General features: G+C 44.0%; 1 protein-coding gene across 2 annotated transcripts in view; it reads right to left on the reverse strand.

Moving 5' to 3' along the window:
• Positions 1-808, reverse strand: part of LOC309534750 (copine-5) — a 141,899-nt gene extending 141,091 nt beyond the window's left edge. Inside the window, exon 1 of one of the 2 annotated variants that reach the window (XM_082227078.1) lies at positions 247-800. In XM_082227078.1, the coding sequence (XP_082083204.1) occupies positions 247-356 (110 nt within the window). In that variant the 5' untranslated portion in view covers positions 357-800. Of the gene's footprint in view, positions 1-246 lie in introns of both variants that reach the window. The other variant, XM_082227079.1, reaches the window with a different exon arrangement.
• Between the last annotated feature and the right edge of the window lie 16,055 nt (positions 809-16,863).

Below are 16,863 nucleotides of genomic sequence, written 5' to 3' on the forward strand. Positions count from 1 at the left end.
AACGCTTTCCAATCGGCCTTTCAGAATCCCAGCCGAATGATGGGGAGAAGTAGAAACTTTGAGCAAGCAAGCGGCAAATCGCACATCTCCCCCCCCCCCCGCTGAAAATCTTTGCCAGCAGCTGCTAGCTGCGCCAAGAGAAACTTGCCGCCTTCCTCGACTTGGAGCTGTGCGCGCCCCCAAAGGCAACACCACCCCGACACACGCGTACACCTTGCACACGAGCCCACGCGGCCTCCCATTTACCTGCAGGAGACGGTGACCTCCACTTTGGTGGCGGGGATGCTGCCGGTGAGAGGGTCGAAGTCCCGCACCGACGCCATGTCCTCGAGTTTGTCCAGAACGTCCTCCTCCATGGGGACCACGCCGGAGAGGGCAGCTGTCGGGGCTCGACGAGGCTCCCGGGCGCCGGCTTGCGGGGCGTGGAGAGTCCGATCTTGCTCGCAGGGAGCTCTCGTCGGCTCAGCAGGCTCGCCCTCCTCGCTTTGCCTCGGCGCTGGAGGCGAGGGTGGGCGGTGTGCGAGAGAAACAACCCGGGGCTTGGAGAGAGAATCCGGGCGCGCTCTCCCCGCGACACCAAGACGCACACACAAATACACCGACCCTCCCTCTCCCCCGGCGATCCCGTTCTCTCTTTCTTTCCTGGAGTCCGCGGAGTGGGATTTCGAAGGAGCTCCGCCCCCTCGCAAAAACAAAATCACGGGGGAGCAGCAGCCCAGCCCAGCCGCGCTTCGGCGGGAGGGAGAAGGAGCCGCTTCCCCAGTTTCCTGCGCCCAGCACAGGGGAGGGAGGCTGGGACTAGTAGGAAGGCTCCGGAATCCAGACTCCGCGCGGGGAGAGTTTGCCAGACGGGGCGGTCGCTTCGTTGCGCGGGGTCTAGCAGGGGTTTCTGCTTCTTCTTCTCCTTCACCCCGTGGCGCTGTCTCGAGGGAGCTGCCGCTGGCGTCTTGCGAGTGAGAGGGTTTATCTGCGTTCAGGCATGTGGGAAAGGATGCGCATGGGGCTGAGGCTGATGGGATCCTGGAATCGTAGAGTTAGACGGGATCCCGAGGGTCATCTAGTCCAACCCCCTGATCTAGTCCAACCCCTGCAAAGCAGAAATCTTTTGCCCAGCGTGAGGCTCGAACCCACCATCCAGAGATTAAGAGGCTCGTGCTCTACTGCAGGGGTCAGCAAACTTTTTCAGCAGGGAGCCGGTCCACTGTCCCTCAGACCTTGTGGGTGGCCAGACTATATTTAATAAAAAATAAAAAATGAACGAATTCCTATGCCCCACAAATAACCCAGAGATGCATTTTAAATAAAAGGACACATTCTACTCATTTAAAAACCCGCTGATTCCCGGACCATCTGCAGGCCGGATTTAGAAGGCGATTGGGCCAGATCCGGCCCCAGGGCCTTAGTGTGCCTACCCATGCTCTACTGACTGAGCAATTGGGGGAGGGGGCTTTCCCAAAACAGGGACTCTGGCTTCTGGCACAAATATAGGAAGCTGCGTTCTACTGAGTAAGACTATTGGCCCATCTAGCTCAGTAATGTCTATGGTGGCCAGGAGCAGGTTCTCTGGGGTTTCAGACAGGGGTCTTCCCCAGCCCTGCCTGGAAATGCCAGGATTGAATCTGGGGCCTCGAAAGCAGGTGCTCTACCACTGAGATGTCACATTTTGCTGCCCCACTGCTCTACTCCAAGGAACCATGCATGTGACACATAGCTCCTACACGCACATATAAGTCACATGATTAACATTTATGGGTAATTGTTGGTTTCTGCTCTCTTCACTGTGCAGCAAAAAATGCTTGTCACAAGACAATGTTTACATTCCACAGTCAGAGCACTGTTGGGTTTTCACACGGGAATGGGAAGCTGGATGTGACGTACACTGGTTTCCTGTTTTTCACTGTTCTCTCGGTGTTCGTTATTCCGAGGAGAAGGACGGTTGCTTCTCTGCTCCAGCAGAGGCAAGATGCATGTTTGTAATTTCTCAACAATGAACTGAAAATAAAGCAACTTTAAGCATGTGGCACGTACTGTTCGTCATTCCGTTGTGCACAGGACTCTGCAATAACAACATTTTGGTTATGGGCCCAGAAAGACGTAAATCAAACTGAGGAATGCCGGCAGAGGTACAGAGGAACGGATCGCGTTATCTGCTCTGCGCGTCAAGTTTGATTGATGAAGGTATGTGCTCATGCTGCCCGGAGCAGCCTGGCAGCCTGCCAGCTTCTAAGTTATGGCTTTATGGCTGGACTTTGTACTTTTAAAGCCGTTTTGCCGCAATATAGACTAAGGCACAAGCTCACAGCTTGGATGGCTGGAAAAGTGAAAGTACTTTTTACAAGTGCTTTTGGAAGTTGCAGTACTGTGACGCAGCTTGTTTACAGCAGCAATGATGGCTGAAGCAAAGCTGGTTGATGCTTTTGGGATTCCTAAGCTCAATAAGAATAATTACACGGAGTGGGTGCAGTATGCAGAGGCAATTCTGCGGAAAGAAAGTCTGTTTAATGTTATTACAGACAACCCCCCAGCTCCAATTACAGCTGAATGGACTGCTAAGGATTCCAAAGCAAGGGGAACACTTACGTTGATAGTATCCCCAGAAGAGCTCTGTCTGTTGCGTGGAAAGACCACAGCCAAAGAAATTTGGAACTCTTTAAGAGAGGCTCACTTGAGGACAGAAGCTGGTTCCTCAATGTACTACTATGCCAAACTGCATGGTATGGCTCTTGCTGAAGGTGGAGATGTGCGTACACACCTGATGGAGATGCAGAATCTGAGTCACGAGCTGCAACAGAGAGGACTCAACTTTCCAGAGGCTGTGTATTCCTTCATGATACTACATTCTTTGGGTCCAAGTTGGGAGTCCGTTGCCACTCAGATTGCTGTTCAACCAACTGCTCAGCTCACAGTAGCCTATGTTACTGCCGTGATCCAGAATGAAGCAGATCGCCGGGGTGCTAGCTGCATGGATATGGGGAAGTCTTCACAGACGTCATCCCAGAGTGCAGTGGAACCACCAGAGGGCGCCAAAGCTTTGAAGGCAGTGAAATGCTACTCGTGTGGACGTCTAGGCCATATGAAGAGGGAATGCAAATATCCCAGGGCCAAGACAGAGCAGCGCAGTGGAAGCTCATCGTGTGGAAAAGGCCAAAGCAAAGGCAAAGGTCCGGTGTCCAGGACAACGCAGCACAAGGCAATGGTCTCACGTTTCACTCCAAAGGTTGCAAAGGTCCAGAAGACGTCTAGATCTTTCTTCGTTGTTGATTCAGCAGCTACCCACCACATGTGCAACGATAAGAGACTGTTCGTGTCTTTTACACCGCAGGAAGGTGCGATTCACCAGGCGGATGACCACACGATCCCCAGTCAAGGCTACGGAACTGTTGTTCTTCACAGTTTGGACTTATCGATACAGGATGTACTTTACGTTCCAGATGCCACACACAATCTTCTCAGTGTGATGCAGCTGAATGAACGCAACATTGACGTTTCCTTCAAGAACAAGAAATGCACCATCACAAAGAAAGACGATTATGTTTTGCATGCTGAATGTGTTGATCGTTTGTTTGTTTTGTATTATGATGATGTTGTGCAGAATGAGACTTGTTGCATTGCAGGTTCTAACAAAGGTTTGCATTCAGGATGTATTCATGATTTTCACAGGAAATTTGGTCATTTGCATTTTGAGGCAGTATCTAAGATGCCTACCTTGGTTGAAGGTATGACTATTAAACCCTGCAGGTACCACATGAAGTGCAAAGCATGTGCAGCAAACAAGGTGAAAATGGCTGCAAAAGGTAAGGTGTCTAGTAGGCAAGCTACAGAACCATACCAGATTGTTCATGCTGATTTGGTTGGTCCACTATCGCCCTCTTTGGGTGCAAATAGGTTCTTCATGGTTCTCATTGATGCATTTTCCAGGTATATTTACGTGTACAATCTCAAGCAGAAATCAGAGGCTTTTCCAAGGTTCAAGGAATTCTGTGCTTGGTTGGAAAATGTGCATGGTAAGAAGATAAAAATTCTTTTCACAGATCGCGGGGGAGAATTCACTTCTCAGCAGTTTGAAGCTTTTCTGACTGAGAAAGGAATTCAACACGATTTGTCCAGTCCTCGCTCGCCATGGCAGAATGGGCTTTGCGAAAGGGCAAATCAAACATTGCTTCAAGGGTTAAAAACCTTGCTGCATGATGCAAATCTTCCAGAGAGTTATTGGGCCGAATCTCTCTCGTGTTTTGTTTACAGTTACAATCGCAGGTTATCTTCAGCGATTGGTTGTACCCCCTATGAAAAGATGTTTGGTAAGAAACCGTACATCAAACACATGAAAATATTTGGTTCTGATATGTGGATTCATTCACCACAAAGCTCCAAGTTAGGCAAGCGTGGTTTGCATGGTATCTTTCTAGGTTATCAGAAAGGTTCTTACAGAATAATGATGACTGACTCTAAGACAATTAGGCTCACAAGAAGTGTTGAGTACAATGCCAAGTGGGGGGAGAATGTGGGAATTTTCCAATGTTATCCTGATGACAGTGATGAGACTGAGGATAAGCAACAACAACCCACACCCACTGATGAAGGTTCTGATTCTGAGTCTGAAACTGAATCGGATAATTCAGAGGATTTCAAGAGTGCGAAAGCCTCTATGCGACCCTCTGAAAGCTCTGATCAGGAATTGGAAGAACCATTGTTCACAATAGGTCACTTTTCTCCTAAGAAGGAAGAGGAGAGTGTTGAAGACCAAAGGCTAATTCGTAGGTCACAAAGAGCCACTAAAGGCAGACCTCCAAAGAGATTTGCTGATGAATTTGCTAAGACAGCAGTAGCAGCTGTTAAAAGCTCCAAGAAGGTATTTGAACCTTCAAGTTTCCAAGAAATCCAGGATTTGGATTCTAAGGAAACTGAGCCATGGTTAAATGCTATGAAGGCTGAGCTTGATTCCTTAGAAAGGAACAAAACTTGGGAACTAGTTCCAGTAGTTCCAGGAATGAAACTGCTTGGAAGCAAATGGGTCTTCAAAGCGAAGACTGATCAAAATGGCAAGATAGTCAGACACAAAGCCAGATTGGTAGCCAGAGGTTTTGCACAGGTACCAGGTGAAGACTATCACGAGACCTACTCACCAACTGTGAGATATGAGAGCATTAGGCTTATGCTCAAGCTAGCTGCAGAGGAGAATCTTCACATTAGTCACCACGATGTGAATACAGCGTTTTTGTACGGATCTCTAGGTGAATCACTTTATATGCTTCCACCTGATGGCGTACAGGTAAAACAGGGATTTGTTTGTGCTCTGAAAAAGTCCCTTTATGGTCTCAAACAAAGTGCACGGTGTTGGCACACAAAACTCACTGAAGCATTGTTTTCTCTAGGTTTTCAACAAGGGAAAGCTGATCCATGTGTATTTGTCAAAGAGGAAGGGCAAAAGAAACTGTACTGTTTGTTTTATGTTGATGATATTTTATTCTTTTGGAAAGATGTCACAATGTACAATAATGCCCTAGCTCAACTGAAAGAGCACTTTGACATGAAAGATCTTGGTGAGGTAAACAACTACCTATCTCTGGAAATAGAGAGAGATCAAAGTGGTAACATTCTACTACACCAGTCACGGAAAATTGCTGATGTGTTAAGCAAACTAAACCTGATGGATGCTAACCCTGTAGACACACCGATGACAACAGGTTATCAGGTAGAAGACACTGAAGAAGCATTTTCTGACACTACACTGTACAGAAGTGTGCTAGGTAAGCTAAACTTCATTGCCAGATGTTCAAGACCTGACATTGCTGTTAGCTGTAATTTGCTAAGCAGACAAGTCAACAATCCTACTGTTAAGGATTGGAAAGCTTTAAAACGCATAGCACGCTATTTGAAAGGCACTATGCATTACAGACTGAGATTTAACAATCAGAAGTCTGGTGGTCTTGAGATTTTTGCAGATGCAAGTTTTAGAAGTGACACTACAGACAGGAAAAGTACGTCTGGAGTTTGCTACATGTACAATCAGGGTCTTTTTGATTGGTCATGCAAGAAGCAAACAACAATTAGCTTAAGTACTTGTGAAGCTGAACTGAATGCACTGTCTTATTCACTTAAGGATTGTGAATGGTTGTTACAATTGTGCAAAGACATGAAAATTCCTGTCAAATGTCCAATCCAGGTTTACCAGGACAACAAAGCATGTTTGGCTTTGCTGAATTCGGAAGGTTGTAAGCAAAGCACAAAGCACTTGCAATTGAAGTTGCAACATGCTAGGGAACGTATTCAGAAGGGACTCGTAACGGTGTCCTATATGCCAGGTAATGAAATTCCTGCTGATGTATTGTCCAAGATTGTGTCAAGGGATCAACACTGTACCTATATACAGAAGTTGGGTTTGTACTGATATTGTACGAACACGCTGCCCAGTGATGTTCACAGAAAGGGGGAGGATGTTGGTTTCTGCTCTCTTCACTGTGCAGCAAAAAATGCTTGTCACAAGACAATGTTTACATTCCACAGTCAGAGCACTGTTGGGTTTTCACACGGGAATGGGAAGCTGGATGTGACGTACACTGGTTTCCTGTTTTTCACTGTTCTCTCGGTGTTCGTTATTCCGAGGAGAAGGACGGTTGCTTCTCTGCTCCAGCAGAGGCAAGATGCATGTTTGTAATTTCTCAACAATGAACTGAAAATAAAGCAACTTTAAGCATGTGGCACGTACTGTTCGTCATTCCGTTGTGCACAGGACTCTGCAATAACAACAGTAACTCCATATACAATAACAATATACAAAATATGAACAACTCTGAAGGTGATAGACTATATGGGACTGGCGGAAATGACGAGCAGAATCCGTGACCAGGGAAGAGATACGGCACAGGAAGATTGGAAGAAATTTAAAGAGTATTTAAAGAAATATTGTAAAATTAATGAAGGTTAGAAAAATGCTGGATTGGGTATTAAGGGGTTAAAAGCGGTAAGGGATGATTAGAAGAAAATATTTTTTTTTTTAAAAAAAGTTAAAAGTAGGGTAAGGATTTGCTGACAATTGAATTTGAAATTGGAATACAGAAAGGGAAGGTATGAGGAAGTCGTGAAAGTAAGCTAAAAGAAAGTAAAAACTGGAGTTATACGTGTGTGTTTTTTGTGTGTGTGCTTGTTAGTATGTTATTGTTATGGTGTTGTTATGGTATTGTGGTGATTTGTTAAAACTTCAATAAAAATTTAATTAAAAAAAAAAACAAAATATGAACAACTCAAATAAGCCAATGCAGGCATTCATATAGGCTGAGTGAACAAGCATGCAAACACTCTCATATGCGAGGACTATAGAAATCTATGTGGTTGTGATGGAGATAAAAACCATAGAGGACAGCCAACTTTCTGTAGCAGCCAGTGCCTCCCCCAAAGTAGAAGGGGTATGGTCCCCTCCAGCAGCATTGCATCCTTTGCTGGCACCCAGGGTGTACACACATGCACCCGGGGGGCCCAGGAGCTGGCCACCCCACTCCACCCTGCCTGCCTGTGCAGGGGGGAGCCCAGCCCAGCCAGGCAGCCATTCAATGAGGGGGCCAGAGGTGCAGTGGCAAGGCCAGGCCAGGCTCCAGCTGCCCCTGCCCCCAAGTAAGTAAATAAAAATACTTAATTGACTGATTGCATCACAGATAATTGTGTTCTGCACCCCCTAACATAAAGCCAACCCCCCCCCCCAAACCACACATCCTGGCCCATGACCAAGTATCTGGCAAACCCTGCTACTTGCTCCCAACACGTGCAGCGATGGTTGTACTAAGATGCAGGGCAGATTTCTCAGATAGCATCACCACTGCCTAATCCAAACCATGTTAAAAGTCTCCAGTCACTTTTTTTTGTTTGTTTCTTGAACAAGTCAATGCCCTCTTGCAAATGGCCTATCAAAAGTTTCCAGGATAGTCAGAGAAAGGAGCTGTGCCCTGATTTGGAGAGTTGGCGAAGTGTTTCTGGAACTATTCAGGCTCCAGATGTACAACCTTGCAATGCTAGGAAAAGATGTTTGGAGGATTTAGGCCCAGGGATGGGGAAACATTTGCAGCCTGAGGGCCACATCAGCCTGTGAGCAAACTTCTAGGTGCCACCAACCAGATGTGGGTACTGTCAGACGCAATAGGGCAATGGATAGGACTCTTAAGGTGACATTCCAGCCATGTCAAAATCAGTGGTTTCTGCACACAGACATATCACCCAATATTCCTTCCAGGAGCATTCAAGGAGCCTCTGAGCTGTGGGAGGCAGTGTGGCCTCGGGAGATTCCCAAGGGACAAATGGAGAGGTCTGGGGACCAGGTTTGGCCCCAGAGCCTGAATCTCGCCGCCCCCCGAATCAGCGTTGTCCAGATCTCTAACTCCACCTTTTCCATTCATTTATTATACAGTGCGATGTTCTTCATGCCCCATTCACTACATGCCCTAATGCTACTAGGCAGAGCCCAAGCACTAGGCTATGAAAAAACAAGGACAAACTGTGAATAATGCAAGTAATTCTGCCTTCTCTCTCCCCGCCCACCCTCCAACCACCACCCACACAAAACAGCCCCAGAGCAAATATTTGTACTAAATAATTGAATGCAATTCTGTGCAGAAGAGTTTTTGGAAAAGATTGAGAGAGTGAGAGAGGTGAGGAGCAATTTTGAAATTTTGTAGCCAGCTAATCAATTGTAGCTTTGAAGGGTAATTTGTGATGTGTATTTGTGCTTTGTTTTGCTGCGCAAACAAGAAATGAAAATCTGGCATGTTGGTGTGTCTCACATATAACCCAAGAAGTTTAATTTCCAGCTTTCCTGATTTTGGCTGCAATCCTAAACTTGCTTACCTGAGAGTAAAGCTACTTAACCCAGCAGGGCATGTTTCTCAATAGATATTGATAATATTGTGCTGCACACTGAATATGTTAGTTAACTATTATTCTACCTTTGAAAATCTGCAGTCCACAAAGAAATTATTGTGATTGTGATTATGTATTAAATTTATATACTGCCCTTCATCACATGATGTTCATGCTACATGCGTCAGCAAAAATATATGCAAGCTAAATATATGCTTATCCAAATTCAACTTTTTAAAAACCAAATTAGAGATGAGAATTAAATAACATGACAGTACATTCCTTTAATGTGGACTTTTAATTAAATAAATATACATTGATTCTGTTTGCTGAGTTTTACTTTTATGAGTTATATTGGCAGCTTCAACATACAAATGTTGCCTCTGGTGCCCCTGGGCAGAGAGTACAGATAGATAGATAGATAATGGTGGCATGTTTTCAAAAGTAATGAAGTTGTGCTTCAGCTTGGATTTGCTGTGTGGCTTTTTAGAACAAGTAAAGTGGGGGACATTTTTCTCCCTGAAAAGGGCTAAATGCAAAAAATAGTCAACATCCCTTGGGATATATGTTACACACACACACACACACACACACACACACACACACTTACTTTCATGGCAGCAGAATGTGGGCGTTGTTATTGTCTTGTAACGAACCATTTTAGAGTCTGAAAGGCAGGAATCCAAAAACCGGGCAATACTTTTATTAGAACCAACAAGTACATTGCAAAATAATGCACAAGCAGTTCCTCTTCAGTTTGGATGCTAAGCTAAATGTGGGAGCCAGGGTGGGGGGAAGGAGGGATGGAAGTAAAAAGCTGGACATGATCTAGGAACCCCAAAATCTGCCATTTCTAACAGCCAAGATGACATGTAGGCAGTGTTAGGCCCTAGGGTTACCAGACATCCCTAGTTCCTGGGGACAGTCCCCAGATTTGCAAATCTGTCCCCAGACAAATTCCATCCCTGGAATGTTCCCAGATTTGCAAATATGTCCCTGGGAAACGTGGCGGAAGCAGCCCGGAGCCAGCTTGGTAGCGCAGTTGGCTCTGGCTGGCTTCAGGAGCTGCTCGCTGCCATGGCGCCCGCCATTTTTCCTCACCGGAAGTCCCCATATGATGGGTCTTGTGCGCATATGATGTGTTTTGTGTGATCTCCTGCCCCCTTCCCCTTTTGTTTTGACTGATCGGTGGAGGCTTGGGAGTCATGGGCAGGCAGCCGTTGCCCATTTTTTAAAAAACTCTGTGCATTTATGTTTCACAGGGTGTGAAAGAAGGGCTTTGCACATTTATAGAATATGCATGTATGCTTGGGCCTAGGGTCTTTTGCTACTCAGCTTAAAAAAAAAAAAGTGTCCCCGGATTCATTGAAAAAAATCTGGTAATCCTACAGTTAGGCAGCCTTGATTAGATTTCTTTCTACTGGGTGCAAAACAGGTTTTAGGTTGCACTTGGGGTTGCTGGGACAAAGAACTAACAATATCTGTCCCCGCATATTTTGAAAATATAAAATCTGGCAGTTATTAAAATCTGCCTCCAACAATATTACACAGTATAATGTGACCAGTCCTCTGGAAATAATAGTTGTAATAACAGTAATAGTAGTAATATGTTTAGGGAAGTTTTAAATGTTTGATGTGTTATTGTGTTTTTAAAATTCTGTTGGGAGCTGCCCAGTGTGGCTGGGGAAACCCAGCCAGATGGGCGGGGTATTAATAAATAATAATAATAATAATAATAGCACCATCAGTGTGCTTTGCAGAATGCAATATGACAGGTCCCTGCCTTGAAGAGTATACAGTCTCAAATAACATGGTTTATCCCCTGGGAGAAGGAGAAGCCCTTAACTCTCTCTCTCTCTCTCTCTCTGCACACTCATATATACATGCACACACTTCCATGTTTACATATAAACCATACAAAGGCTGTGCACATGCCATGCATTTAAAGCACACACACACAAACCCTGGTAAGAATTCTGGGAACTGTAGTTTAAGGGTGCTGGGAATTGTAGCTCTGTGAGGGGTAAACAGTTCCCAAGATTCTTTGGGGGAATCCATAACTAACAGTATAAATGTATGTTGTGTTGGCAGCCTGTTAATCTGAATAAAGTGGTTGCCGCATGAATTGCTGATGGACCATCTGAAGCAGAGCCTGAAGTCATCATTTTGTCACTGAGCATAGAAGGCTGGTCATGGCTCCCTTGGCATCATATCCCAGGCACCTCATTATGTGGAGTTACTCTCTTCCAGTGGGTAAGCTTTTGTGACCATGATAACATGGGGAACCATTTGAACTAGGAATGGACGTATCTTCTTAGATGCCTCTAGGGGGGCATTTTATTCATCTTTCAGGAGTTGTCCAAGATTAGCTCTTCAGATTCAGTTGAAGCCTCGAGCTTCTTCTCCAACAAAGACCCTTTTGTTGTCTTGCTTGCAGTTCACTGGCATTTGCTCTTCGTAATGACTGAGAACAAATCTCATCATGTTTAACAAAAAAGAAAAAGAAAGAAAGAGGCAGTCTAGAAAGGGACTTCCTCCTCATATCACTAGGTGTCACTACAACCAATAGATCTATATTATTTAATTTGTAAATTATTTTAAGTTTTTTATTATTCTATTAGCATTAATGTTGTGTGGTGTAGTGGTGCTTCAGGTTAAGAACAGTTTCAGGTTAAGAATGGACATCTGGAATGAATTAAGTACTTAACCCGAGGTACCACTGTATATGTGAAATATATATATTTTTTTGCCCTGATATGCATCACTTTACACTTGTTTACATTGAACTGCTTCACATTCAGGACCCCCCCCCCTTTCAGGAACCCGTTGGAACTCAGTTCTGGCACCTCTCAGGTAGGCACCATTGCCATTATAAGAGAAGCATTCATGGCAAGTCCCGGCACTTCTTTTTTGAGAAAAAGAGCACTGCTTGCTTTATATTAGCTTTGGATAAGCACAGAGGGTTTTTTTTAAAAAAAAACACCACTTGAAAATAAGCTCGCATATAAGGAATGCTAAGGCTGTGGCTGTCCAAAAGCACTGCTTGGGTAATGGGACTGGATGAAGGGGGACAATCTGAGACTCCAGATTGACATCCAGACAACATCCAGACAAGATGGCAGTACTGTTGACTGGTGGTTCACCCACCCTGGTGAATTATATTCAACCAGTTCTAGATGGGGCTGCCTTTCTCCTAAGGCGCCAGGGTTCACAGTTTGGTGATCCTTCTGGATCAAACATTGTTATTAGATGCTCAAGTGACTTATACAACCTGAAGAGCCTTTTATCTTCAGCAGATATGCCAGTTGTGACCTTACCTGAATGGAGATTGGTTGGCCACAGTCACATATAGATTCTTGTAATACATGGGACTACCTTTTAAAATGGTCTAGAAACTACAGTTGGTCCTGACCATTATATATGTGCTTGTCTCTGGACTGGCTTTTGTTGGTGGCAAGGAACATCCAAGTTTGGGGCAAGAACTTTGGCAAGAGATTAAAAATCACAAAATATGCAGCAAAGTAAAGCACGTAAATATAGGTTGTTAGATCTTTGAAATATGCCCTTTTGAGTTCTAAAGTTTCCCTCTTCCCCTAGCTCAGAAAAAGTTCGGTAAGTTAAAAATGGTTTACTTACAAACTCTGCTTTTCCATGCAACATTCAGAAAATGTTGCACATGCAATAAAACTTGGCTCAGTCACAGTGGTGAAAGCTCCTAAATTTTTGATATAGAGACTTGAGAGGGGCTTGTAAGACCCCTGTGATCTGAACTGCAGCAACCAGCTCAGACCTCACACACTGAGCTCCTCAATAGGCTTGATTGTCCGTTTGATCCCAACATAAGTGAAGTGGACATAGCTAAGCCTAGCAGGACAGCTTACTCCATGGTATTAACCCCTTCCTGCATTAGACTTAAGCATGTTGGTTATTTGGGACTTGACTTACCTAAGAGTCTCCTCCTTCCATATTTACCCACTTGAACCTTAAGATTCTCTTCAGAAGTCCTGCTCTAGAAGTCCACACCAAATGATGAGGGCCTTTTCACCTCTCAACATCAAGATTCCTCTGTACTCATTATTCCTAGTCAATGTATCAAAGTTAGCGGCCCAAAGAATACTAGATTGAAGTGGGTTCTTTTGGAAGAAAAGGTGGAATAAAAAAACCTAAGTGATACTAATAACTGATATTTACACTGGGATGAACTGGGCATTTGCAGAAATAACCCAGGAATATCTGTTCACCCTAATGTAATTTTTAAAGAAGTTGTGAGTGTGGATAATGTGGCCAGCAATCTCTTTTTATTTTTATTTTTTAAAAATGACAGATCCTAGAACCCTGGTTATTTTAATCAGGACAAATGCTGATCTCTTCCTGTGAATAGCTGTGTTCAAAGGGTGCATGTTATCAGCTGCCAGTTGCCATTTTTGCTGCAGGGAAAACGTAGCTTCAAAGCTATCCTTTTGGGATATTAGCAACATTATAACGAGAGGGGAAAGAAGGAAAACAATAACGGAATATAAGAATCATCTATTACCTAAGCATGAAAATATCTTCATAAAGTAAAGGGCTTATGGTTCTACCAGTTACAAAGATCACCTGTGTTACATTTCTATTATATAAGGTGATTAAATCCATCCAAAAAGTCTTCTGTTGCAAAGGAGGTCACATAACAAAAGGTGCTCTATTGAAGCAGTTCAGTAAAAAGCATTCTGGTTTATAAAATCTCTATATAACAGAGGGACACAGGATGCTATTTTGTACCAAGTCAGGCTAGTTGTCCACCTAGACCCCTACTGCCTGCCCAGATTGCTGGGCTAGTTTTTCCATAAGGGCATAAAGCACCCATTCCAGAAAACCTAGGGCAAATGGGTCAGTCATTTTTTGAATTTTAAACTGTTTTTAACTTATGAAGTTGTTTTTCCATAAGAAAATGTTTGGTTTAAAATAAAAATATGTATAATTGCTTTTATAGATGAAGTTGCAGAATTGTTTTTATTGCAACTTTTTTTAATTGCGAAATCACATCAGGATATTTTATAGGAAGCAATAAATAGGATTATAAATGAAGCTTCCATCAAAGTGGCAGTAGTAGGTAAGCCATATTGCAAGATGTGGAGATTGAAGAGCATGAAAAAAATTATGTATGAACATCGTATAGACCAGAACAAACCCTTTAAAAAAAAAAAGTGTTTCGTTTATGAACATAAAACACTGATTTCAGACATGTAGGATCACTCCCAGGATATAGTTCCATGGTATACACCTAGGATTCATCACTCAGTTGTGAAGTCAGAGTGAAACTGACTTTGGACAAAGCCCATCAAAATGCAAAATATTTCAGAAGAAACCAGGGGATTGTGGGTAATTGTGTGCAATGTCATGTGTACACAGATTCAAAGAACAGTGGTGAAAATGCACTGAAGTGTTGTGTGTATAAACTCTGAGATAGTTGTGTGAGAATCAGAATGCTCTCAGGTAGGCTGGCTGCCCCAGGCAGGATCTCTAACCAAACCAAGTCAGTCAGTTCAGTTCCACTCAATCTCCTGTCACTAAAACAGTCAGCTCCTAATTGGCAACTATTTTTTAACCAGCAACCTATACATTCCCCCCCCCCAATTACCTGGAACTGACATAGATCATTGTGGGCTTGGTCCTGGTCTTGCACCCAGGAAGCCAACAGCGTTGCCTGTAAGCTTGGAGAAAGTTGTGCAATGCGGGGTTGTGGAGGGGGGGGGTGTGGAACGCCAAGGAAAGTAAACTTTCATTTTAACCTTTCCTCGTTTTTTATAATATAAAGACATTTTGAAACTTGTGACATTTTTCTGTTCTTTTTTAAAATACTTTTTATGCTACTGGGTTTAGAAAATAGCACAGGATTCTTTTAATGAAGTGCTGCATTGTAGTCTCCACCAATGTTTCTGCATAATGACAATATGCTCTGCCTTTTCATTTTACATTATCATTTATTATGTACATGAATATGTTCACTATCATTAAGGTGCTTTTCCCCCACCCCACCCCCAGAAATGAACAAATGCACACTAATTAAAATTCTCTGTTTAAGTATGGATTATAATGTCTTTTAATATTACTTCCTAAAAATAGCCCACTGAGTCACATTCAGATGAACTTCCTAATTTCTATATACAGTCATAATACACAACTGCCTATTCAGTGACATCAAAGCCCTGGGATCATTTCCTTGGAGACAGTTTAAAACAACAAAGTAGGAGGTCCCCCAGTACTTTAATGCTTAGACTGATGTCATTACACATCTTATTGGCTGGTGGCGCTGTGGTCTAAACCACTGAGCCTCTTGGGCTTGCTGATCAGAAGGTCGGCGGTTCGAATCCACACAACAGGGTGAGCTCCCGTTGCTCTGTCCAGGGGCGTAGGAAAGGGGGGTGGGGGCAGTCCGTCCCAGGTGCCATCATGGGGGGGGTACAAATTATCAAGGAACAATTACTGCCCTACTAGGGCGGTTCATAAAAAACATTTTTTTTTGGAAAATGCCTGCTCCAAAGGTCTTATCTTACTACACTAGGGATTATATAGCTACTGTACATATGAAATTTCATGCATATCAGTTAATATCAGTTAATATATTGACCCTCCTCCACAAAAATAGCTGTTTACTTGGCCGTTTTCCTATGTCGTGAAGGCTGAAATTTCAACAAAGCACATGCCTTTACTAAATTCTGGTTCCTGAATGATAGCAAGACCTGGGTAGACCTGGCCTGAGAAACTTGTATGCCAGGTCTACCCCTCCACTGTCCCCCCCCCCCCCGTGGGTAGACCTGTTGTCCATCTCAGGTGGACTGGCATCCAGACAACATTTGATTCTTTTTACAACAGGGTTACCAGACGTCCCCGGTACCCAGGGACAGTCCCCGGATTTGCAAATCTGTCCCCAGGAAATGTGGCAGTGGCAGCCTCAGCAGCCCAGAGCCAGCCTGGTAGCGCAGTTGGCTCTGGCTGGCTTCAGGAGTTGCTCACTGCCACTGCCAAAGGGGAATCAGGGACGTCCGGTGGTACAGATCTCCTGCCTCCTTCCCCCTTTGTTTTGACAGATCAGGGGAGGCTCGGGAGTTGCGGGTGGGTGGCCATTGTCCAGGGGGCTCCAAAGCCTTCCCCAATCTCCTGCCCCCTTCCCCCTTTTGTTTTGACTGATTGGGGGAGGCTTGGGAGTCACAGGTGGGTGGCGTGCCGTTGCCCAGTTTTTTAAAAACTCTAAGCATTTATGTTTCACAGGGTGTGAAAGAAGGGCTTTGCACCTTTATACAATATGCATGTGTGCTTGGACCCAGGTTCTTTTGCCTCACCATGCCCACTACTAGCTCACTGTTGCTACTCAGCTTCAAAAAAATAAAAATAAAATAAAAATGTCCCCCGATTCATTGACAAAATCTGGTAACCATATTTTACAACCCTCTTTGCTTATCTCTTCTACAGGGAAGGATGATGTTTCAGGGAAACAAAGGAATCTGCTGGTCTCCAGAGCACCTGTGAAACTGTCTCACCTCACTTAGTCCCTAATTTAAAAGGGGGGGTGGTAGTACCACCACCCCTTTCCCTCAATGAAAATAGTAGCTTTAGTAAATTTAATACAGCAGGATGCTGCAGGGGGAGAATGCATCCAAGTTACATACACAGCTAGTCTCTTTCTCCTTTTCTCCAAGTGCCTTATTAGTCAGTATCTGCAGTGAAGAACACCAAACAGTAGTTACCCTTAAAAGCTCCACACAGTTTAAAAAGCAGTGGGGGCTTAAAACAAATATAAAATATTACATAATAATGAACTGTTAATGATACATACAGTGTGTTTATTAATAGGGCAATTATTCTCTTCCATGGCAAAGATGTTAAAAGTAGGGCACATTATCTAATTCTGCAGCATCTCTGCACCTTCCCAGCAAAGTAAAGAGCATTTGGCGTGGAGCTGCAGAAAGTCAAGCTCACTCGGAGCAGAATATTTTTGTCTTGATTATTTCAGTCAATTATTCAGGAGCAGGAAGCATG

The sequence above is a fragment of the Podarcis vaucheri genome (assembly GCF_965113315.1).
Source record: "Podarcis vaucheri genome assembly, chromosome: 6".
Taxonomy (NCBI): domain Eukaryota; kingdom Metazoa; phylum Chordata; class Lepidosauria; order Squamata; family Lacertidae; genus Podarcis; species Podarcis vaucheri.